Source organism: Strix aluco, chromosome 15, assembly GCF_031877795.1.
Source record: "Strix aluco isolate bStrAlu1 chromosome 15, bStrAlu1.hap1, whole genome shotgun sequence".
NCBI lineage: Eukaryota > Metazoa > Chordata > Aves > Strigiformes > Strigidae > Strix > Strix aluco.
This window is the reverse complement of record NC_133945.1, coordinates 21,962,874-21,985,646: the sequence shown is the minus strand read 5'-3', so window position 1 is coordinate 21,985,646 and position 22,773 is coordinate 21,962,874. Positions and strand designations below refer to the sequence as shown.

Genomic DNA, 22,773 nt, shown 5'->3' with positions numbered 1-22,773 from the left:
TCCCCTCTCACAGCCATTCCCAGGCTGGTCCCAGGTCACACCTTCTGTGCTTGTGCTTCCAAAGAGCACTGGCTCTGCACGCGGTCAGCCAGTCCACCACACGTCCCCACAGCACTCACCTGAGTCAGCAGCGCTGGCAGAACTCCCCGCTCCTTCCATGCAGGTTGGCAGAAATGGAGCCATCTAGAGCCAACATCCATCAGCTTATCCCCAGGCCTCTGCTCACAGGGATGCACCAAGACCAGAATTCTGCTGCTGGCAAACAGCTATTTATGGCAAGAGCCTCACCTGAGCCTCTTGGACCTCTGTTTTACCACAGCTGCCAAAAATCAGCACCTCCCACCCGTGCTGCCTGGCCAGGAGTGTTTACAGCCGGGCATCCACACCTGGGGCTGGGAACAGCAACTGCGGGTGACTTGTATGGCTGCTGGCACCTCTGATAGGGTGAAAACACCAAGGTGATTTTCAACCTCTGACTTTCAAAGCAAAAGCCAATGGCTCACATCGCGTGCTGCCTCCACGTGGCACGCAGCGAGCTGCAGGAGACGATCGCACGGCAGGGCACGGGCTCCATCCCAAACCCTGCAGCCCTAACACAGTTGGGGGCTTCTCATGTCACTGGGGGGGATGCATCGTGTCTTTAGGAGAAAAGGCAGGAGGGGGGTGCAGGACGGACAAACACGCAGAGTTATATGAAAAGCATCTTGCAATATATTGGGGCATATTATCAACATTGGAGATAAACAGGATTTTCACAGAAACAGATTGCTCCAAAGAAACCAATGTTTCCAAAAATTCAAAATACATTTCTGCATAGAGAAGACAAAAGGCTTAGTGAGATTTTTTTGGGGCAGTCCAAGTTTTGTAAAGCTGTGGCTTTGCTCTGATGCTGGTAGGAGCTCACTATAAAGCAGCAGAAGGCAGGAACTTGTTTTGTCTGAGGCTAAGAAGGCCAAAACATGGGGTTATTGGCTCCACGAAAGTACAGGGACTAGTGCGATGAAATTGTGTCACATCAGTGTATCTGCATCCAAATCAGAGAAGGACTCTGAAGGTTGTTCCTACAAAATGTAGAAGCTGGGGGATTCCATGCTCCACAGTGGCTTTGGTTGTGGTGTGAGGCTCCTGCTTAAACAAGGAAGCTGCTGGGATCCCCTGGGTGCTGTTCTGTGCCCGGCTCCGCAGAGCTTGCTTCCACACTCCACACCCTGCCACTGTGCCTGTGCAAAAGTTGGAAAGTGATGTGCTAGGAGCCGCAAGAAGCTAAAACAATGGCAGATAACACGCAAAATAGAGACAACATGGACAGCAGTTGAATGTGTTGGTCCTTCACACTAGGGACCACAGCTGGAGGTTTTTGAGACAAGTCGTAAGAACAGCAGAGGTGACCTGACCGGAAGTGGGAAGAATCCCCGATGCTTCTGTACAACAGCGTCTGTTGCAGGGGCCCAGCCCAGCTCAGACTGAATAGATGGCACATGCTAAACTACGGGTCTTAATTCCTGCCCCTGTGGAGGAAACAAGGCAGGTGATGGTTCTGCTGCATCCCTGGTGTTGAGGAGGAGCACGTGTGTGCTTCTGGAGCGCCCCAGTTGGGCAGCAGACACCCAGCAGGGAGCTGCCTGCCCCACATAACCTTCAAACTCAGGGCCTGCCAGACACCAGCACTGGTTAGTGAATGCCACAGCAGGAGCTGGCAGAGCCGGCTCCTTGAAGCCTCCACTGCCTCCTCGCCAGGGGACAAGAGCACTAACTTCAGGGACAACCACAGCCAGTGCGGACCTGGTTCTCACAGCAACTCGAGAACCAGGGACTGCTTACAACCCTGAGCCAGGTATGGAAAAATCTACCCCCGGAAGGCAGCCCAGAGCTTTCTCACCCTGTTTTAGTTCTTGTTTCTGTGTGGGTGGCTCACCGAAAGTGAAACCAGCAGTGGCTGAGCTGGGGAGGAGCAGCCAACCTCAAACTCTTCAGCTTATGGCAAATTCCCCCATGTCTAAGAGCTGGGGAATCAGCAGCAAGTAGGAAAGTCCCAGTGGTGTGTTAGTCACCAACTCAGTAACCTTCAAGCAGAGGACAAACACCACACTGCTGCGAACACCCTGCTCTTACAGGGCAGAGCACAGACAGGACCCTGGCTGGGGCTGGTCCATCACTGAGCTGCATCAGGAGCTCCTTCGGAGGCCTGCCACGCTCCCCAGGCTGCCGCAGGCCTAGTGCGCTCACCCCTCTATCAGAGACAGGCTGGGACTCTACCAACTCTTGCCGTTACAACTGCCCCTCTGCATTCAGAATACAGAGCTTTAGGTCTCCTGCACAGATGGTCAGAGTTTTATAGGAAGTATTCTGGCTAAGAGCAAAAGAAGAAGAAAACAGCTGCTCCTCCCCCCATGTCGCTAAACGTACCACAGCAGACAGTTCCCCACACTCCTCACCTAGAGGTGGAGCCAGTTTTAACTCTCTTTCGTCTTGCTGGAGGGGTAGAAGGCGGCTGTGTGGAAATTTCCATGTTGCAGAAAGCCACAGAAGGGACAGGGTGGAAGCAGGACAGCACAAGGGACAGAGCAAAGCACCTTTAGCCAGAGTACAGCAGAGATGTAAAGTTCCTCTCAACGTTGCTTTCTCAGCTTGTCAGAGGAATGAGAATAGTCAGGACTTAGCAAACCAGTGGTGCTGCTGACGGCTGTTACTAGGTACTCTGGGAAAATACACCGAGGTACAGCTATGAGTGTTAGTGGGGTACCTGGAAAGTGCCCTCTTCCTCACTTGGCTGGTTTTTCCCTTTGCTTTGGAGAAATCTGCTTTGAGAGACAATAGTCCTGCAGCTGAAAACCAGCTCATTGGTCTCAGCGCTCTGGTTGTCAGCAAGTTCATGCTGAGCTGCTGCTTGGCTTCCAACCTCATCACCACAGTTCAGTCAGAGGGGCCCCGAGGGCTGCGTGCTGTGACTGCAACATCTGATGAAAAGCTGGCAGCATGATGTGGCTGCCTCAGTCATAGCAGCATGGTGAAAAAAATTAAAATTCCGGGTAATGAGTGATCATGATACAGCACCATGTGGGAGCCTAGGGCAGAACTCGCACTGGGCAATCTGCAGAGAGGGGAAACGATCAGTGTGTGCGCACACACGTGCACATGCTTGGGCACTTTCCCTGAGAATTAGTCAAAAGCACCTATTTTTTGTGAAAGCAACTGTAAGCAAAATTACACCCTTTGGAAGCCCCTCTGTCAGAGCTAGGATACAAACTGCACAAATCACGCTCCCTAAGGAGTTTTCTACAGAAAAGACAAGGCTAGGAGAAAGCAAACTGTCCTCTCAGTCTCTATTCACTAAGGAGTTTTGTCACACAACTCCACAGTCAGAAGTAAACATTAGGGAGCAGAGTTTTGGAAGTTCCAACCACCTCATTTGGTTCTCTCACCCTTTGTTCCTTTGGCCATGTCACTGCTAGAATGCAACACCTAAAATAATTTATTTTCTTAGATAAAGTTTGTATCTCATGATAGATAAGCACTTGGACATTTTTGCACCCTACCTGAACAATGCAGGGTCCCAAAGTAAGATGCAGAGACAAATTATTTAAAAAGCTGACTTCTTCACCCTAAATTAACTTGTCCCTAGAACTTGACCCCACATCCTCAAGTCCCTGCTCCAGCCTAGTCACACCCTCATCTTGTGGTTATTGTTAGTTTTTCACAGGCAGCCACAAACCTTGTGATTGAGAGGAATCTGCCAACAGCTTTTCTGTACAGGTGCCTATTTCCAAGGACATAACACTGTTCAGAAAGAAGAGAAAGACAAAAAGGCAAGGCTGTGGCATTCTCTGCAAAGGAAAGGCAATCTATCAGAACTAGCTTTTCCTGAACTGGGAACACACCTGCTTTTCTCAGGAACCCATTTCCCTCACGGTGAGTCAGGCTGCTAATACCTGGTAGGCAGCCAGGTGAGAAAGCTGTGGAGGTGGAGTAATTGTCAGTGTGTAACAAACAGCATTATAACTAAGCCAAAACTTAGCACAAGCCTCCACTTGCACTGCAGTCTTACAAAACAAACTGAGAAACACTGAAAATGCACTTACTATGGTCAATAATTCTTCTGTGCTGGTAGGAGTGCTCCACTAGCTACAAAGGATGTGCTTGGAGGGTCCCAGCCTTCAGGAACGAAGCTCCTCTCTGGGGAGGGTGAGCTGCCTCTGCAGGCACAGGCTGGGCCCGGGGAGGTGTGTGCAGACCAGACACCTCGCTGGAGCCAGCCCAGACCCAGCGCTCCCACACACCCCGGGCAGGTCGTCTTAGGCCAGAAACCCGTCCCCTGAAACCTGTCTGCATTTGCGTAGCCCGGCCATAGCTCCAGATGGCAAAGCAGAGGCACTGGAGGAGGGAAGGTGAACTGAGCTCCCGCTGCAGTCAGGCCCGTGCCCATCTCGGGTCGGGGTGAGCTGCCCACCCAGCCAGCCCTGGGGTTTATCGCCAGTTTGGGTTATGAAAAGGCATAGGAATAGGGCTCCCCCTTCTTGAAGAGTTACAGTTTGATGTCAGCAGAGAAATACTGAAGGGAGAGAAGGGGAAGAATACCCCTGCACAGGAAGTCATTCAACAGAAATGAGCAGACAGGAGGGCACAGCTCTGTAGAAGAACAAAAGCCAGGGAAAGGCAGAATGAAGCTGGGGCTCAGCAGAGAAGTGCTGCAGCAAACAGCTTTCCAGTCCTGGCCTGAGCAGACCTCTCCTGGCTGCTCCAGCCAAGTGAAAGCCTTCCCAGAGGATTTCACAAGGAGCACAAGGCTAAGAAAGCACCAGTGGTGTCCCTGTGCCTCTCTTAACAGCCCTGTGCTGCTACAGCAAATGGTGAATAACCTATTCTGGGGAGCTGCAATAACCAGCTGTGGGATTTGCCTAAACTTGACTCTGCTTGCATTTAGGGAAGTGAGTCGGCTTACTCATGAGGCAGACCATGGCCTCTGCATCTTCCTGTTCCACCACCTCAGTACGGGTTTCGTTTACAGGTCCTGGAAAGCCTCCTCATGCACCCCCCCGTCACAGAATTTGTGCTGATGTTAACTACAGCAGTGACTGACCTCATGCAACAAAAAAGTATTTCTGATAGAATTAAATCTCGCTGGAATGAAAATAAAATTCAACCTGGTATTTCAGTAAAACAATAAAAACATGTTCATCAGCACCTTCGCTACGAGCAGCAAGATCTTTCACTAACCACCACCTTAGTGAAAGTGAGCCACAAACCAGTGCCTACACAAACATCAACTATCACATCTGAACACAGACACTTCCCTGTGAGTCTCCTTCCAGGGTTTACACACCCTTTTTTACTGCTGCAAAATTGATGCATAGATACTTCTACTACTTGGCCAACCTGAATTTTGAAGAGAGATTTGTGGTGCAAAAATCTTACTTACAAAACACATTAAACCAGTTTCTGTGGCATTAGTGTTTCCTTTCTTATGAATGGCAATTCAAATAGGGTTTTCTAAATGATGAGAATACACACATATTTTAATACACATAAAATTACTTAATGGTTCTTCACTAGTTTGTGCCACTTGCCAGCATACTAGGGTGGAATGTACCATACCAAAATAGATGATAATGCCCTAGAAAAATTCAGAGTTGTAAAACTTTTGGAACAATTATCCAACAATAAGTATACGCTGCCTTAAAGCTGCAGGCATAATTCCCATTCTGACTGGACAAGAACGAGAAGCTGAAAAAACACTCCATCAATTTAGGGAGTCTGACCATAAAATGGATAAACTTTCTGGGAAAACACTGCTTAGAAATGTCTGACTCCACTTACAGCTGTAAAAGTGTGGTATAACTGCTTCCACAGAATAAGAAACTAATCATCAATAATAGCATTGCTTAAGCCCAAATGACAGTAATCTTTATTTCAGGTCTAGATTGAGCAAGTATAGAAACACGTACCCCACGCTGGGGCTAGGCATGCAGGACCTCCCTCCTTCCCAGTAAATAAATTATGAAAGCTGTGTGATGCCGCCAGTGCAAGTCAATCACTTCCCCTCGACCTGCACCTACATCCCACTTCCAGGTGTGAAGACATACAGAGCCGGGGCAATAACCACCGGAGCTGTACTAAGAATCCTGACTTCATGCAGCTGCTGCTCACTTTTAGAGAGCAATCATGGTCAGAGAAACTTTAGCTCTGGCTTCAGCCCCTCCGAGTTGTAGCTGCAAGTGCTAGGTGCTAACCCCCACCATCCCCAGGGCCTGCACCACGTGTGGGCTGCCCGCCCCGCGCGTTACAGTCCACCCAATCCACGCCTGACCCGCAGCAGCCCTCACCTCAGGCAAGACTGGAAGAACAACTAACATTTCAATTTGCCATTCAGTTTATTCCCAAACACTGGTTTGGTTCAGCCTTGGCAAGTGTGGCTAGGCTACCTTCATGTAGCAGTTGTCCTCCTGGGCAAGGGCCTGTACAAGTTTAATTTTTTTCTCATTCTTCCTGTCATTTTCTCTCAATAGTTCTACTGGACTTTTTTTAACTGCAGGTGCCAGTCCAGAACCCTCCCTGCAAACGGTGTGAGAATCAGAGGGACAGGGGTTATCCACAAAAAGAGGAGGTGACAACTTGTCTGAGACCAGGAGCTCCAGGGGCTCTGCAGTTTTTCTGTCTAAGTTCAGCCCAGTGCTGTCCAGCGACTCTTCTGGTAAGCCAGCTGCCGAGCCACACCTCCTGCCTACCACGTGCTTTATCACCTCTTTATTTTCCCCTGCATTTCCAAGTTTCCCCAAGTAGTTGTGCGTGTGGCAGTGAAAGGCAGTATTTAGTCTGTTGCTGATGCTCTCTTGCGTTCCTTTACCGGTACAGTTAAAGCTGTCAGGTTTTGTCCCTTTTATAGTTCTTTCTCTGCTGTTAAAATCTTGACAGTTCAGCTCTACCAAATGCAACAGCTGTTCATCTCTGCTGGTATTTTCATCTTTGCTATCACTAGACAGCTCATTAGAGTTGATGATCCAAAGGCTGCCATCACTGGTCTGTGTGACATTCTCACTAGAGGCTGAACCTGGGACAAGGCTGCAGTCAAAACCCTGTACAAGCACACACATGTGGTCATCTGTCCTCTGGTCAGGTTCTGGAGGTGTTTCTCTCGGGTTGTTGTACAAAAGACAAATGAAGGGTTCATATAATGACCTAGAGATAACCTCACTGTCATTGTCACTGTACGTACCATGACATTTAACTGCATTATCAAAAGGCTGATACCCAGATGGTTGAGATCCAATGGGGCAAGAAATTATATTGGCCGCCTTTTGAACATTTTGATATGTTACTTGTTTATATATTTCTTTCTCTGGTAGGAAAGCTGAAGCACTGTCATTTGCGTGTGTGGAGAAAGATAGAAAATCAGTATGTTCTGAACAGGTGTTTTGAAAATCAGGCTCAGTGCAGGGAGATCTGTAGTTGGCATAACATGTCTGATTGCTTGGGGGTTGATAAATTTGATCTCTGCAGCTAAGTTCTAGTGTCTCTGAAAACTGTGTCAAAGGTGGTGAGGAACATGCATTTTCGAAACACTGAGTCAGGCTACTGTTAGCCCCAGACTGAGAGATAAGGCTGTCAAAGCTCTTATACACAGACCTGCTTGGTTCCTTGCTTGCAGACACAAGAATATCAAAGCTCTTGTAGCCAGAGCCAGAGAGCTCCACAGATGGAGAGATAAGGGTGTCACAGCTCTTGTAGCCAGAGCCACAGGGCTCCATGGATGGAGAGATAAGGGTGTCACAGCTCTTGTAGCCAGAGCCACAGGGCTCCACAGATGGAGACATAAGGGTGTCACAGCTCTTGTGTGCAGAGTTGCTTATTCTGTCTTTTTTGGTCCCAAAGGATAGTTTATTTGGAGATTCCTGGATCAGGACACACAAGTCATGCTGGCTTTCAGAACTGCATGGAAAAAGGCTTTGATGAACCATATGCTGAAGATCTCTTGCATCCAGAGAAGCAGAATTTATGCTCGAGCTCTGATAGCCAGATTCAAAGGATTCTTCTGATTGTTCTGACTTCTTGCTGTCTGTACTACAATTGTAGTTATCTTGAAAGGCTTTGGTGAAAAGGGAGACTGTATGAGAAATATCACATGGCTGCTGGCTCTGGGCTGCACTTTCTTTTGGACTTTGCTGTGATGGATTTTCTGATTCAAGTTTCTCAAAGGTTTTATTCTCACCTGTGACAATGTCTGGGTCTTTATTGCCTTGCACGCTGTTTTCATCTGCCAGAAGATCAATGAACATCCTCGCTAGTGCATCATTGTGTTCAGCATGCTCCCTGAAAGCACTGACACTGCTCTCACAAGGCTCAAACGTGGTCATCTGGTCATTAGTCTCTTCCCGGCTCTCAGTCTCAACGTCCGTCAGACATTCACAGATTTCTATAGACTCTTCAACCAGAATCGTCTCGGGGGTTAAATCTGCACTACTGCCTTTTGGAAACCACTCTCCAGACTTGCTGTGGCAACTGCAGGATTTCTCAGCATTTCCGACGTTACCTTTTCCCTTGAAGTTTTGGCTTGACAAACTTTGAGCCAGACAGTTCTTGCAACATCTGTTTTTGGAAGTCAAAAGGAAAGGACAGTTAATGTTTATGTAATAGGAAACTATTTTATGCTATAAAGCAGAGATTTTTTTTTTTTTCCATTTATTTTACTTACATTTGGTTTTCCATGTGACTCTGCTTTAAGTCATGGAAAGGGAACTTAATTTCATCAATGTAGCACAAAACTGAAAACTAAAAAAAGATACAAATGAGATTTAGGACATGTGAATTGTATTTAGTATCCCCTGCACTAGCCAGACAATACCACTTATTACATATTCTACATATGGTGATCAGGAAAAGGTATTTTTTGCAAAGCCTTTAAATTACCTTGACATTTTTTACAACCAAATGGCTCTTTGCTGGATTTGGGATTTGATCCCACCATTCTTTCTTCACTCTGCAAAGGAAGAAATAAAATTGTTTGCTTTAACTGCATTTTGGCTTCATCAGTGTACACTTCCCTCTTCTATTTTTCTCTCTTAGCCATCTGCATTGCAGCAACAGGAAGTGCTTGATCTGTGCATCTCCAAGTGCTGCTTTTTATTAAACTAGTGCAAAGATGTTTGTATGCTTGGTGTGTGACTGCTCTGCACAACCAGTCACATGTTCTTCTAATCATGTCTGAAATGATGTGTGAAACAGATAGTATCCCACTTTCATGTTACCACTAAAAAAAAATTAAAAAGAAATACAGATATTTAACCATCATTACTGGAACTCCAGCTAAGACTGGGGTTGAAAACTGACAAACCCCATAACTGCAGCCTGTTTCAGATGCTGTAACAAGCCCATTTGAGTAAGATTAATAGAGAATATTCAGTTATCTATTCAGAAAATGACAGAGTGCAACCGATTTGTCTTTATAAAACGTTTGCTCATAGAGAGCGAGATAAAGGTGCTGAGGAAAAGCGTAACATTAGATTCCTGTACTACCAGGCATCCAGCTAAACAACAGCAATGCTGATAGCTGTGCAAGCTGCTACTCTACGAAACCTGCGAACAGTGGGATACATACTTGGTAAAACAGAAGTAACACATTACAGACACTGCCATGATCAGTATGCAGGATACAGGAACAGCCATCTGCAGAATGTCTTCAGCTGTTACTTGGTAATCTGTTAAATAAACAGATACAGCTACGTGAGTATGAACGCATAAATACAAGCACTGGCAAAATCAAAGCCATTGCTCTTCTGCACCTTAAAAAAATGCTCCTTTAGAGGATGTAAAATAAAGCCTCCAGCAGATAAACAACAGAACACACAGAGCTAGCAGTGGTGACGGTGTCTGGCATGTCTCAAAGATCAGCACAGGTACTGCAGTCAGTTGCTGACAGCGTTAGGAGCCGGGAGAGCTGTGTGTGCTGGGAGGCCATTTGTCAGCTCTCGGGGACAAACCTGCCACACAGACCCTAAAATGGCATTATCATCTCCACTGTAGTGCAGCTATGCTTCTTGTTCTCTCCATCACTCTTCAGAGATTTTTATAAACCCTCAGCCCTCTAACAGTTAAAGTATCGCTTAATTTGCAGCCTAAATCTCTTGTTCATTTATACCCACTTGCTCTTATGTCAATGTTGATCTTTAGTTTAAATATCTCTTCTCCTTCCCTGGTGTCTACTTCATGAAATATTTACAGAGAACACACATCCCCTTTCAGCCTCTTTTTTGCAAGGCTAAACCACCCAATTTCCCTTGGTCTCCTCTTCCTTAGTTTCCCCAGGAGTTGCCTTTTTACGTTTAGCCTCTTTGTAAGCCTTTACAGATGTACCCACAATACATTCAAAAGGACGAAGATGATGATTCCATAACTCTCCTCTGAGAGGAGAGCAGCGGGGTATATGCGACATGGTTTACAAAACTATACCATCCTTTTATCAATTGTTTGTTACAATACCTACCATAGTGAAATTCAACTTCTTCACTCCATTCACTCCAGTATGCCGGGTAGTCTGTATAGTTACACCTTACACTTGCAACATAATCATAGCCTCTCCTCAAGGAGCTTGCAGCAATTTCAAAGTTTTTTGCCTGGTAGTTAATTGCTTTTACAGAAACCTGAAAAGAAAGTGAGAAAGTTCACTTTGATTTCTTTGAGGTGAAGGGTTAGTGACAGCAATCAAATAACAAGTGTTAGGTGTTTCAGTGACCTTTCACAAATGAATGACTGTGTATTTAATCTGCTGTGTGTGATACTGCATTTTGCTGTCATGAGTGGGTGGTATTTGTGCCATGCCACCACGCATGTTCCTCCCCTACCAGAAGGAGCTCAGCCCTAACGTGCTGGATTGTTCAGGAGGGTGCTTGAAATGCCTCAAGTGCATCACGGAGTCACGAACAGCCTGCAGGTTCCTGATGTCTATGGAGCAAACGAAGTTCAGGGAACAGAAGCACTGTATTTTCAATCTCTGCCCTATCGCTGTGAGCAGCAGACTGTTTTGGGGTGGCAGTCGGAAGAGTTTTAATCCTTCAGAGCCCAGCTGAACCACCTTGGGACAATGTGACCTGTGGCAAATGTGTGACCAGGAACATTGCAGGACTTGCCCTTGCTGGCCCTTACACCATTATTCATTAAATGGTTTCAAGATTTTCCAGAGGAATTTTTAAACTCAAAAGGTCCAGAGACAGAAAGTGAAGAGACTGTCTCTTACCTCTGTCGAGTGCTGCTTCCTCCAGTATTTCACTTCATAGATGACCGGCTGTCCAGAGAGCATGGATGGAGGAGAATATGCCTCCTCCCAGTTCAGATTGAAATTACCATTTTCAACTTTCTTAATGGTAAGATTTTTGGGGGCCCTTGGCTTAACTGTATGTTAAAAAAAAAAATACAATTGAGGAGAACATGACAACGGGAAAGCACTGATGGAGAGAAGCAGACACAGAAACATTCACTAGAGACCAAAATCTCATCGCAGTCAATGCACTTAACCTTTTTACTATGCTGTAGCACAAGGATACAGAGGCCAAAACAGAGCAACAGCAAGGCATTCATTAACCAGCACTGAACCTTCAAGCTGGCTGAACAAAATGCAAGTTCACTGGATGCAGCTTTCAGCCTGGAAAAATGGGAACAACCTACCTGTGCCCTCACAACAGCACATTGTGCTGTGGGGTAGGCACAGAGCTCTGACAACTGGCAGCCTGGCTGTCCTGGCCACCTGTCTCAGAAACTGATGCAGGCTCCTGCTTACCCTGCTGATAAGCAGCAGCCACAATAAAGTATTCTGAAAAGAACCAGCTCGTCAGTGCAGGTGAAAGCCTGCCTAAGGTATGTGAATGGTTTCTGACTGCTTGAGGTGACAAGCGTTAGGAACAAGCACACTGTTCTAGACAAATTAGGTGCCTATAGAGAGATATAAGCTGTACCTACACTCTGTCCTGTGAAAGAGCAGAATCATTAACTTTTTATCACTGGTTGTTACAATCCAACAGCAACTACTGTAAAAAACCTCTGTTCAGGGGCACGATTCAACTAGCATGAAAAATCAAGAGTATGACAGAGACAGGAATGGAAGAAGTTTCAGTAGGGATAGCCTAGTGTCTTTCTAGAAACTGGTAGCAGCACATTCCTCTTCATCCTGGAATTTTACAGCCACAAATAAAATGCACTAAAGACACGTCTAAGCCCCAAAACAGCTGCTGGCTGGCAGCTAAGAGGGTACAGCTAGAGGAAGAATCACTCTCTGCTTGCCCCATTATTATACTACCTCCTTGAGAATCTACTCCAGAATCATGTTTCTAAGCCAAAGGGATTTTGCATTTAAAGGATAAGGAAAAACTGTTCTAGTGAAATGAATGAGGAGTTAGCTAGGATTGCAAAGCCTGGAACCAGACATCCTCGTGACAAAGTAAACAGTTTCTTACCAACTTCGGCTGGTGTAACATTGTAATTCCATGTATCAGTCCCATTGAACGTTAGAGTTAGAATATAGGTGAGGGCTGATACAAAATAATCCGGACATATTGTACATGTACACCTTAAACTGTCTTTTCCATTCTCAGGGACACACACATTTCTGAAAAACAGGCAGAAAATTATGTGATATTTAGAAAGTGTGGCACACTATTTCTTGAAAAGGTGAAATCAAGCTTCCCAATGTGTAGAGTTAATCAAATCAAACAAGCTCAGTTCCTAAAAATACTTAGCCCAAACAAATTCAAACCAAAACTGAGCTCCCCCAAACAACCCACCCTCCCCAAACCCCCCTTGGATATCTGTATCGCACAAATGAAAAACTTGACAGAAAGGCTAAGGATTGATCCCAAGAGGAAAAATTAACACCCTTTGTCACATTTCAACCTCTAAAGGAGCAGACTTACAGCTTGCTAGTAGAGGAACAGGTTTACTACAGCGTATAAAGTGAGGTTATTTGGATGTCTGTGTGGAGAAATAATACAGAGCAGAACAGGAGAGCCCAGATGCCTCTTCCTTTGTAGGAGATGACGACTGGCCCTGCTGCAGAACAGGGACAACAGTCTGTGCTTGAACGCAGAGTTAGACTGTATGCAGAGAGAATCACCTGGACAGTACCTTTCACACAGGCTACAGACTGTTAAATCAGGTGGGATTTCTCCTGAAGGAGGTCAAATTTCACATGAAAGGAAGGTTGGGTAAACTTATGAGAGCCCTACCACTCCTACGAGTAGGACTCAATCCTTTCTCTGTACTAAGAGTGCAGAGAGGTCTGCAGGAGAGTACGCTGCATGCTGAACAGAGCGTGCTGTTAATGGCAGCAACACATTTTCCTCCTGGCAAGACAAATAATCTGGATTATGTTTAGTCCCGGACACCCATGGCAGAGGGAGTGAATCAAAGCTGATAATGGGTAAAGGATATATGAAGTTCCAACAATGATAATGTAACATTTTATTAAACACTTACTTAGGAGAAAAATAGGTCCTGTAGGAGAGCAGGAATTCTTCAGAGCAATTCACTTGTGCAGGCACCTTCCAGTGACAAACCAGCTCTTTGTCATAGTCACTGAAACATGCAAACTCCTGTACGTGTTCTGCAGCCGTAACTAGGGAGAAGCAGCACACATTGAGAAGCAAGAGAATCAGAAGAATAGATTGGACTAAGCAGAAACATTAATTTTTCCATCTAAACAGAGCTACCAACCCCCTATAAATTTGTTATTTTTCGTGTTCTGGATAAATGGAAAGAGATGCACATCACCAAATGTCTCCACCTTTCCAGAGATGTCTATGGTCTTGGAGAGGAAGAAGGTCTCAGGAGTAATATTGAAATAGAAAGGCACAACTCATCCAACATAGTCTTCCAAGCATAGAAAATCTGATTCTGATAGCTCTATCTAAAACACATCGACATTTAATTATAAACCAGCATCATCCTAGGTGTTAATAGAGAAGGTTCAAAAACTAAAGTGCAGATAATTAACAGTCAGACCAGGATCACTGCCTACAGGCATGCACTTGTGCTTTATCTACAGTGGTTCTAAGCTTCCCAAACACATGGCCTCTGCCTCCCCAGAGCGGTTCCCCAGAGCCTAGAAGATCTTCCTCTCACAGGCTTTCTTCTAGTATACACCTTTTCTCAATTTTGCCCAGTATTTCCTGCTCTTTCGTCTACTTTTCATTGTTATGACAGTGTTGGGAAACCTGGAGAGATCTAGTTGCGTTGTTCCAGGCACTGAGAGGGTACAGAAGAGCCCAAAGTCCCTGCACTCCTAATGGTCGTGTTTACAAACGCTTTCACTGGCAGTATTTAAGAAAAAAACAGAGAGCACTGGTCAAAATATCTTTGTTGGAACTGGAAAGGGAAGTGGAACACACAAGCTTCAGTATCCCTTACAGCCTCATTTTCCATTATTTCAATGCACTCCACATGAGTGAAACAAGGGACAGAAGAGGAGGAGCTATGTGACAGTGAGGTCATGCTGTTATTAGGACTAACAGTGTGTCAAATGTGCTACTGGAATGTGATCATTTCTAAATGTAGCAGTCAGAAATAGCCAATACTTTTATCATCCCAAACAATTATTCGCCTTCTTTGATGTTTGAATTCTCTATTATTTGTAAATATTAACAATATCTCCCTTTTCTTGCACAAGGTGTACCGATCTAAATCATTCCCTCCTGCTCTACATCTCAATTCCCTGTAAAAATTTAGAATAGCTTTGGCGGTTTTCAGAATCCTATTCCTTGATATTTTTCTGATAGTTATCTAAGGGATTCTGCCAGAAGGTTCCTGTGGCAATTATTCAAGGGCCAATTTTGTTTATGTGGCCCAGCAGGTTACTAACTCTCCATTCTTGTCATTTACATTGCAAATTCAAGATTAAGTTGCCAACAGTTCACATCCTGTAAAGGTCCTTGTCCTTCAGCCACTGCTGCTTCATGAGCTTATTCTTTCCAGTGGGTACCTAAATTTCAGATTATTTCTCCCAAGCAAAAACTTTTGTTGTCAAAAATGCCTAATTTCATTTTGTCCTTCTTACATTTCTACTCTTCCGTAGTCCATTTGTGCTATTTATTCTGATATAACTTCAGCATACTCTGACACAGTACAGTATCTGCAAATGTAATAAACATGATGGTCAGAAGCCTTTTAGTGGCCATGATACGTAACATACAATGCGATCTACCACCAGACCCTCTTGTACTTCAATAAAAACCCAACTCAAAGAAACACTTAATTGTTTAGTACTGTCAGTGTATGGTCTTTCACCCTCATTAAAATCCACACATCACTTTCACTTCCTTTTCTAAAAGGCCTCCCCCAAAACTTGACTACCCAGCAGTCCTGGATCACTTGAGTAAGCTCAGTAACTTTAGTGAGGCTCACTCAGGCAAATGAGGATGTACAGCAATGTCAAGGAACCATTTTAAAATTCTGTAGAAATCATAATCTAAATTGTCTGGTATATTGACTGGTTATAAACCTAGAACTGACTGCAGCTCATGGTTTCATTAGTGTACAAATATTTAGAAAATGTTTTGTTTTGTTTTACTTACTAAGGCTAGGTATTTATCTCGTAGATAAGAACTATCACTCTTATATCCTTTCTGGATGGCAGCACCTCATTTTATTTCCTTTTGTTCTGCATGTTTCCTGATTCTTCAAAAAACCCAAGAATCATCAGAAGAGCAGCAAGTTAAAGATTAAACTTCTGCAATACTGTAACAGTCACACTGCTCATTTATTTTAAGAGAGCCATCATCTATTTATCTGGTTGCTGTTGTTTGTATTTGTTGCCATTTGTATTTTTATTGTTAGTTTCTTTTTTTTTCCACTTTAAGATGTATTTTTAAAAGAAGTACTAACATTTTAAGCCCTTTAAAAGATGAACATCATTATTTTTCAATGTGGTGATGATCTTACACTTTCAAGAATACTTCAATTAAATGAAGCTCTTCCTGCTGTGTTAAGCTATGTATCTTGCCTTTCAGTGTCCTCATGTCTTTCCAGAACTCTAAATTGTCTTCTGTATTCTCTTCCTGTGACCTTCTCCCTCTTCCATCTCTGCTACACCGTGTTTTTTTAAAAACTCAGATATATGAGAATTTCCTTTTGAAACCACATACAGTACCGAGTTTGTTTTCAGTTCATGTAGTTAAAAAAAAGGAACCGAAATACTGGATTTCTTTTTTAATCCTCAACTAGAATACCAGGCTGAAAAAACTTAGAACTAGTTAACTGGGGGAAAAAAATAAATCTGTAAAATTAAACCTTAGTAAAGATCATTTACAGCGTGTGGGATTACCTAGATCAGACGACACAGCCAATGCACTCTTGTAAACCTCTATCCTTCTCATTAATTCAAATTTTTTATTTTCTTATAACTACTTTGGTTTGCTTTTTTCTAAAAAAAAGCCAGAAAACCAAAAAACTGTAGACTGCTGTGGAACTATTCAAAAACTACAGAAAGCAAAATGTAAGATTATTTTTCCAGAGAATAAAAATGCATTGTTGGAAAACATGATTTTACATATCTAATATTATAAAAGATACAAGGAAAAAAAAATTGTCATATTCAGCCCCTGCCAGTTGAACTTCAGAAAATAACCATTATCTAACAAGCAGCATTTAGACTTAATGCAGCTACACACCCTGCCAGACCAAGAGAATGGTGTTGTGAAGATCACCAAGACATCACATGTCAGTCATCTGCCCCGGTACAGGCGCATGTCAGAGCACATAATGTCTGACAGCAAGCGCCTGCAAAATTTCTTCAAATCCCATCAACTAAATTTTCCAACTTAGTAATTCTGCACGCTTGGGAGAACGTGGACTGACAGATGCCCTCTAACAGCAGAGCTACAGGCCCCGTTTCATGAGCGCAGCTCCCTCAAGGTCCCGCATGGCAAACAGAGGCAGTTATGAAAATCAGCAAATGAGAGACTAGTGCTTTCTACTCTAGTGGGATTTCTACAGATGTCCTGGGTCACTGCTGAGCACCCTGTCTGCAGCAAGGTGTCCAACAGAAGTTAAATAATGGTGAAGCAGGAAGATGACTTTCCAAACCTCAGCTTCTCCTTCCTGCAAATTCCTATTTTTTTCTTGCCCATATGGAAAAGGTCAGTAAGAAGATAAAAAATTCTACGAATTTATTCCAGTATATGGATATTTCTCACATTTGAAGTTACACATTTTATATTAGTTAATTGATGGTAATAGTGTTGCCTACTAGTCATAGAAAAATGCTGCAGATAAAAACTTCGGTATGACAGTTTAAAACATTGACAGACGTACCTTCATTTGTTGTATATGAAAAGAAAAGGATCCACAGGGTATGCGGTGCAGCACTTGGGAGCCTTGCCATCGCTGACACTGGCCAGGTTCAGTAGGACAAGCTGTGCTGAAATTCTGCCAACAGAAAACATTACTATAAGCTTACATCAGTGTGCCAGTGAAGGTAAGGGTGTAGTTCTTCCTACTGCTCTGTTAGATGTTCGGATTCAGATCCCCTGCTGCGCCTGATTCCCCCTAAAGCTTGCTCATGGAACAACGAGAAGTGTGGAAGAATAAGGATAATTGAATGTGCCAGAAGACTTTTCTGCAAAGTTTTAGTTACAGAGGATACTAAGCCGACATTGGCGGTGGACCTCTTTTAGCTACTAGGAAAGCAAAGCTGCTAGTATGCAAGATATTTAAAGGGTAAACACAGACCAAAATCACTGACAATCAACATGCCACCAAAACCCTATGATTCCGCTCAGATGACTGTAAGCATTTAAGAATGAAGTGCCTGATCTATTGACTAAAATGTTTTCCCCAAGTCCTATCACCAGTAGCCTAGGTAATATCACCCTCTTGAAAAAGTTCTTAGCAAAGACCTCTGAGCCTTTCTTCAACAGAGTGCAGATTCACTAAAACAGTAAATAATTTAAAAAAATAGAAGTTGTAAAACACATACCTAATCATGACATAACCAGCACTTTGGAGAATGAAAATTATGCAGCTTTTACATATTAGAATTCTTTAAGCATAGTGAAGCTTAAAGTGAAGTAAACCAAAAACAGATGAAATAATTCATTTAAGATTTTCAAAAAACTTACTTCCCCAAGATTCTTTTGCTGATGCAACGTAGCCACTTAGTGGAAGATCATACTCTGGATTAGATGTGGTTACCAGCTTTCATGTCACTAGAAACCTATGTGATGCATTTAAAATTCTGGTAAATTTGTAGGTAAAGTGACGCTAACTAACATGGAATAACCATGTCTGCATTTGGTATAAAGAGGGATAAAACTTGTTGATCAGCACATTGTTAAGACAGAACCCTTCCGTCCCTTACCCTCGTGCTCTCGGTGTTTCCTGGTCTCCGAGTCTGGACACGGTGTTCCACTACCTGTCTGCTACAGTTGCTCTGCTGACACCCGCCAAGTTCCCAGGTGGCACGTTGGTTTTGATTTCAAAACCTCACGGTTCTCGGTGTGACTGAGTAAAGAGGAGAGAACTTCTCAGATCTCCTTTAGCAGGAGTGGTGCGGGGCTTTCTGCAGAACCTTAGTTAGATTTTGAAGTAGAAGAGACCACTGAAACACGTTAGTTGGTGGTGGCTTAACACCCTCTCCTCCAAATACAGCAGCAGATCAACCTCTGACACTTCTAACAGCTTTGAGTTTCACCAGCCCACGAGACACAAGGAACTGGCGAGGGAGGGATCAGCAAGTCTGCTGTGGTATAAACTTGTAAGTGATTATCTTAGGAAAAATTTAATGACCTTTTGGAAGTACGTGTGTGGGCACTGTATACATGTAAGGATGTGCAGCCTCAAAGGCATATCCCCTCAAATAACTCCTCTCTAAAACAGGGAAGATTCCCAAGAACAGCTGCTGAATATCTGTTGTCAAATATTCAAATAGAATAAACACAAGTTCGGCAACAGCCAGACTCAGTTGAGTAAGGGACAGAAGAATCACTTTGTTTTTTTAATAAAGATGATCACACCTCTTATTGATAAATATATCTACATAAATCAAACTATTGTGAAATGTAGAAATAGAATCTTTTTTTTTTTCCAATATTTTTAGAAGTACTAGCACTTCACTTATGACCAATCTTTACTTCAGTATGTCAGATTCAGCTCCAAGACAATTACCTCATAATCCAAGTTTCTGCACTTGTCAGAAGTCACGTTTAATGATACCATATTTCTTCCATTCTCACATGCATGATTGACCTCTCTTTAAAACAAGCTTCTAAAGATTAAACATGGAAAATATCAATCTTAGAGGTTAAGGTATAAGAACACTATTAGCAAAAATAGAAGATTAGACTAGAAACTCTTTTGTGACTTTCTCTGAGGCAGTTACTGCTCATGTAGTAGTAAAGGACACTTGAAAGACAGATTTCTCATAAATGCTCAAGAAAACTATTACTCAAGAGCTAAGCTTTTCACATTTTGGGAACAGACAAAACATGACTGAACACAGTAATAAATTTTTTGAAAAGAATGCAAGTACCTTTGCTGCTACTCAAAAAGAGCAAACTGCTCCAGCATAAAAAAAAAAAAAAATCCTTCTTCTATTCCTCCTTTTTCTTGGAATTCACAAGAGAGGAAGTGTTTGCTTTCAGCCCATTGTTAAGCAATACTGTCGCATGACTGGAGTTCCAAGAAACTCTTAAAACTTTGGCAGAGAACCCTGTATCACATAAGCATGTATGAATTGGCAGATGGCAGAGCAAAAGTGTCTCCCCCATAAGAGAAAAGATCTGCACACGTGATGAAAATGGAGTTAACCCATAGCTCTAATGAAACTGTAACCATTTTTATCTCTTTTTTTAATAAGGGTATTGGACTATAAATCCAATGCAAAGGGAGAAAATTTTTAAATGCCAATAGGTTTCCTGTCTGTTAGCTCTTAGGTTTTTCTTTTATATCAGATAATGAAATACCAATCTTCAAGAAGTATTTCACATGCATAGAGAATACTAAAATCACAGCAAACCTAGTAATCCCAATATATTTGAGGAAAGTGAGGTGCAAAAGACATAAGTGACTTTGACAAAGCTATGGAAGAAACCTCTATTGGGGCTAGAAGCGGGTCTACGTGATTACTGGCACAAAGTGATAGGCTTTGATCATTTATCATTTCTGTCTCTTGAAAAAAAAAGTGAAAAGATTTTGTTTACAATCAAGAGAAACAATAACAACTTCTGGTCTGTGCTTCTAAATAAATTAGGGTCACATTTACTCTACAGGCATAATTTGCAAAACTGTTAAGCTCAAAGAGTAACTCATGCCCAAAGACAGGAGGTAGTAATTTCCGCTTAAGACTGCTTAGTTTACCTTTGTGGCAATTGCACAGGTGAAGGGCCACTCTCTATTTTAAAACTGGCCCTATTATAATTAAAGTACATCGCGTCTTATTCTTTCTGGTTTAAAACACTGGCTGTAACTGCAGACTAAAACGAGATAGCAGCATATAACAAAGAAAAGCAAAACTTCATCAAAAAATTTGAAAAGAAAGTAAGTTAGGGAGTAATTTCCATCTTTTTTATTGCTGCTTTTAATGTTGGGGTTTTTTTTCCTAAGTGCCTCCACAAAACGGCAGACTTACAGGAACATAAATCACAATACCTACTCTTTGACATGCAATGTGACTGCTGGAGGCAACCGCACAAAGCACGGTATGCTGAAAAGCGTGGGTGTCTGACAAGGGGGGTTTTCACAGGAATTTGGAAGCTGAGGAGAGAGTCCTGTATAGTACGTTAGGGAGGAGGTTTAGATGAAAGGGGAGACTGGAAGATATTTATAAGTTCCAGTAATTAAGGATGGCAACTTTGTTCAAGGAAGGGCCAAAAGATAAAATTCAATAGCTCCCACTTTGTGCTGCCTAAACGGAACAGCAAACCGTTCCCAGACGGTTCATTCGCCGTTCAGTTCATACGCCACCGTGTTCATGTTCTCTCTTCTTGCCGAGACGACCGCCGTGGACAGCGCTGGGTAAGCAGAAACTCAAATCCATGCCCAGATCCTTAGATTACAGATTCTTTAGTGGGGAGGTTCTGTCCCATTCTTTATCTTGAAGGGCACAATACGCACACTATTGCTTACCTAACACAGTATTTCCTGCATCATTGTATGACCACTAAAGAAGGAATTTAACTTCAGAATGACAGATTTTAAAGGAGAAAGACATTCTTTTAAAATGAGTAATTTCACTAATATTTTGATGTCATCCTCATTCCACAAATTCCTTCATGTAATTTGGGACACCTACTACTAATGTCCTTTTACACAACAACATTCAAACGGTATCTGTGCTTCTGGAGCGGGTAAGGGCACATCTGAGTAAACAGCTCCTCATAAATACGAAAAAAGCCTCTCAAAATGAGCACACGGCTTCTCTTCAGAAAACTTGAAACTGGTCAGGTTTTATTTATGACTTAAGCTGAAGTTTCTGCATTCCAACATATTTACATATTGAGATGACAGAAGTCAGCAAAGGGCATAACAACACGTTCCTTCTAGGCCCAAAGGACACAGTGCTTCCACCTGATTTGACAAACTGCAAATCATAGTCTGCAAGCAGGAGGATAAGTTCGGGTATTTTCTAATTTAAAACTGACAGAAACTATGGAAACTGGTTAATTCAGACACGTTGAAAACACTTGCTCAAAACACAAAACATCCAGACCAGCCTGCCCAGAGCAGCTCCCTTCTGACCTTCCGTTCCCAACCCCCGGAGCTCAGCCCCGGTCAGTCCCACGCTCTCTGACAATGCAGCCATCGCTCCCGGACACCGAGACCCGGGAGCGGCTCCGCGGCTTAGAGCCCGCCGGGCGCGGCCCCGGCCGGGGCGGCTTCCCCGGGGGAGGAAGAGGCGTCAGCCGGGATTTCCAGCCCCGAGGAGACTCCCGGGAATGACACCGGTTCTGTCCTCAAGGGTTCAACAGGCGCGCCCGAGTTCAGCAGCCTCAAGGCGGAAAAAACGCTTCTGCCAAGGCCAGCGCTTTCACCGACGCGCGGGCTGCGGCCGCCCCCTGCGCCCGCCGGTCCCGGGAGGAGCCGCGGCCGCAGCCGGAGCCGGGCGGCGCCGGCCCCGGGACGCTCTGGGGCCGCGCTGGGCCGAGCGCTCCTCGCCGCCCCCGGCAGCCCGCCCGCCCCTCAGCGCTCCCGCAGGGCCCGGGGCTCTTCCGAGCCGCCGCCCGAATTCTGCCCGGCCCGGGCCGCCGTCAGCCCACGCACGGGGCCGCTCCCCGCCCGCCGGGCGGCTGCCGCCCCGAACCGGGGAGCGCCGGTGGGGAGGGCGGTCACGGGCCGCGTCACCCGCGAAGCACGAACCGCGGAGACCCCGCTCCCGCCACAGCCCGCCGGGCGGGGACGGGCAATCGCGGGGAGAACTTGCCTGGTCCGGCTCCCGGTCGGAGCGGCGCGGCGGGCTCCGGCGCCCGGGCTTCGGTCCGGACGGGCGCGGTCCCGGCACCTCCGGGCCCGCCCCGACGCGGGCACCGCGCTCCGCCGATCCGCGTCCTCTGCCCCCACCACAGAACGCGGCGCGGCCCGGCCCGGCAGAAGCGGCCGCGGGCACAGCCCGGCCCCGCCGCTGCTCCGGCCCCGCCGCTGCCACCGCCTACGCTGGGGGCCGCGGGGAGGAGCCACTGGCGCTTCCGGGAGGGCGGCGGGGACACGCACCCCCGTGGCGCCCGGCCGGAGCCGCCCCGCCCCGCCCCTGCGCGGCTCAGCCAGGCCCGGCTCCGCCGCCTCGGCCCAGGCAGGCCCGGGGCCCGT

The 22,773-nt window shown here is 44.9% G+C and overlaps 2 protein-coding genes across 9 annotated transcripts in view; both read right to left on the bottom strand.

Annotated features, from left to right (window-relative positions):
* Nucleotides 1–5,754, bottom strand: part of IL21R (interleukin 21 receptor) — a 28,704-nt gene extending 22,950 nt beyond the window's left edge. For all 5 annotated transcript variants that reach the window (XR_012625318.1, XR_012625317.1, XR_012625316.1 and 2 more), the window contains exon 1: nt 120–5,754. The gene's annotated coding sequence lies outside the window, so the exon portion shown is untranslated. The remainder of the gene's footprint in view (nt 1–119) is intronic.
* A 595-nt stretch (nt 5,755–6,349) lies between these two features.
* On the bottom strand, nt 6,350–22,710 carry IL4R (interleukin 4 receptor). 4 transcript variants are annotated; one of them, XM_074841357.1, is made up of 13 exons: nt 22,391–22,710; nt 19,138–19,237; nt 18,332–18,474; nt 18,093–18,187; nt 17,287–17,400; nt 13,456–13,594; nt 12,438–12,589; nt 11,225–11,379; nt 10,475–10,631; nt 9,590–9,689; nt 8,902–8,971; nt 8,687–8,763; nt 6,350–8,580 (listed from the first exon to the last, which is right to left on the bottom strand). In XM_074841357.1, exons 5-13 carry the CDS (start codon nt 17,354–17,356, stop codon nt 6,411–6,413), a joined length of 3,090 nt encoding a protein of 1,029 aa, XP_074697458.1. In that variant the 5' UTR covers nt 17,357–17,400; nt 18,093–18,187; nt 18,332–18,474; nt 19,138–19,237; nt 22,391–22,710; the 3' UTR covers nt 6,350–6,410. The 4 variants fall into 4 exon arrangements, with proteins under 4 accessions (XP_074697458.1, XP_074697456.1, XP_074697457.1 ...); XM_074841355.1 differs by lacking the exon at nt 18,093–18,187; XM_074841356.1 differs by lacking the exons at nt 18,093–18,187; nt 19,138–19,237.
* Between the last annotated feature and the right edge of the window lie 63 nt (nt 22,711–22,773).

Bases quoted from the DNA above. Each gene is read 5' to 3' on its own strand.
- IL4R (XM_074841357.1), bottom strand. From the start codon at position 17,356: ATGGCAAGGCTCCCAAGTGCTGCACCGCATACCCTGTGGATCCTTTTC. The intron at 13,595-17,286 runs GTACGTCTGTCA...GCTTCTCCCTAG, and splicing joins TTCATATACAACAAATGAAG to TTACGGCTGCAGAACACGTA. The intron at 8,764-8,901 runs GTAATTTAAAGG...ATCTTTTTTTAG, and splicing joins TGGTTGTAAAAAATGTCAAG to TTTTCAGTTTTGTGCTACAT.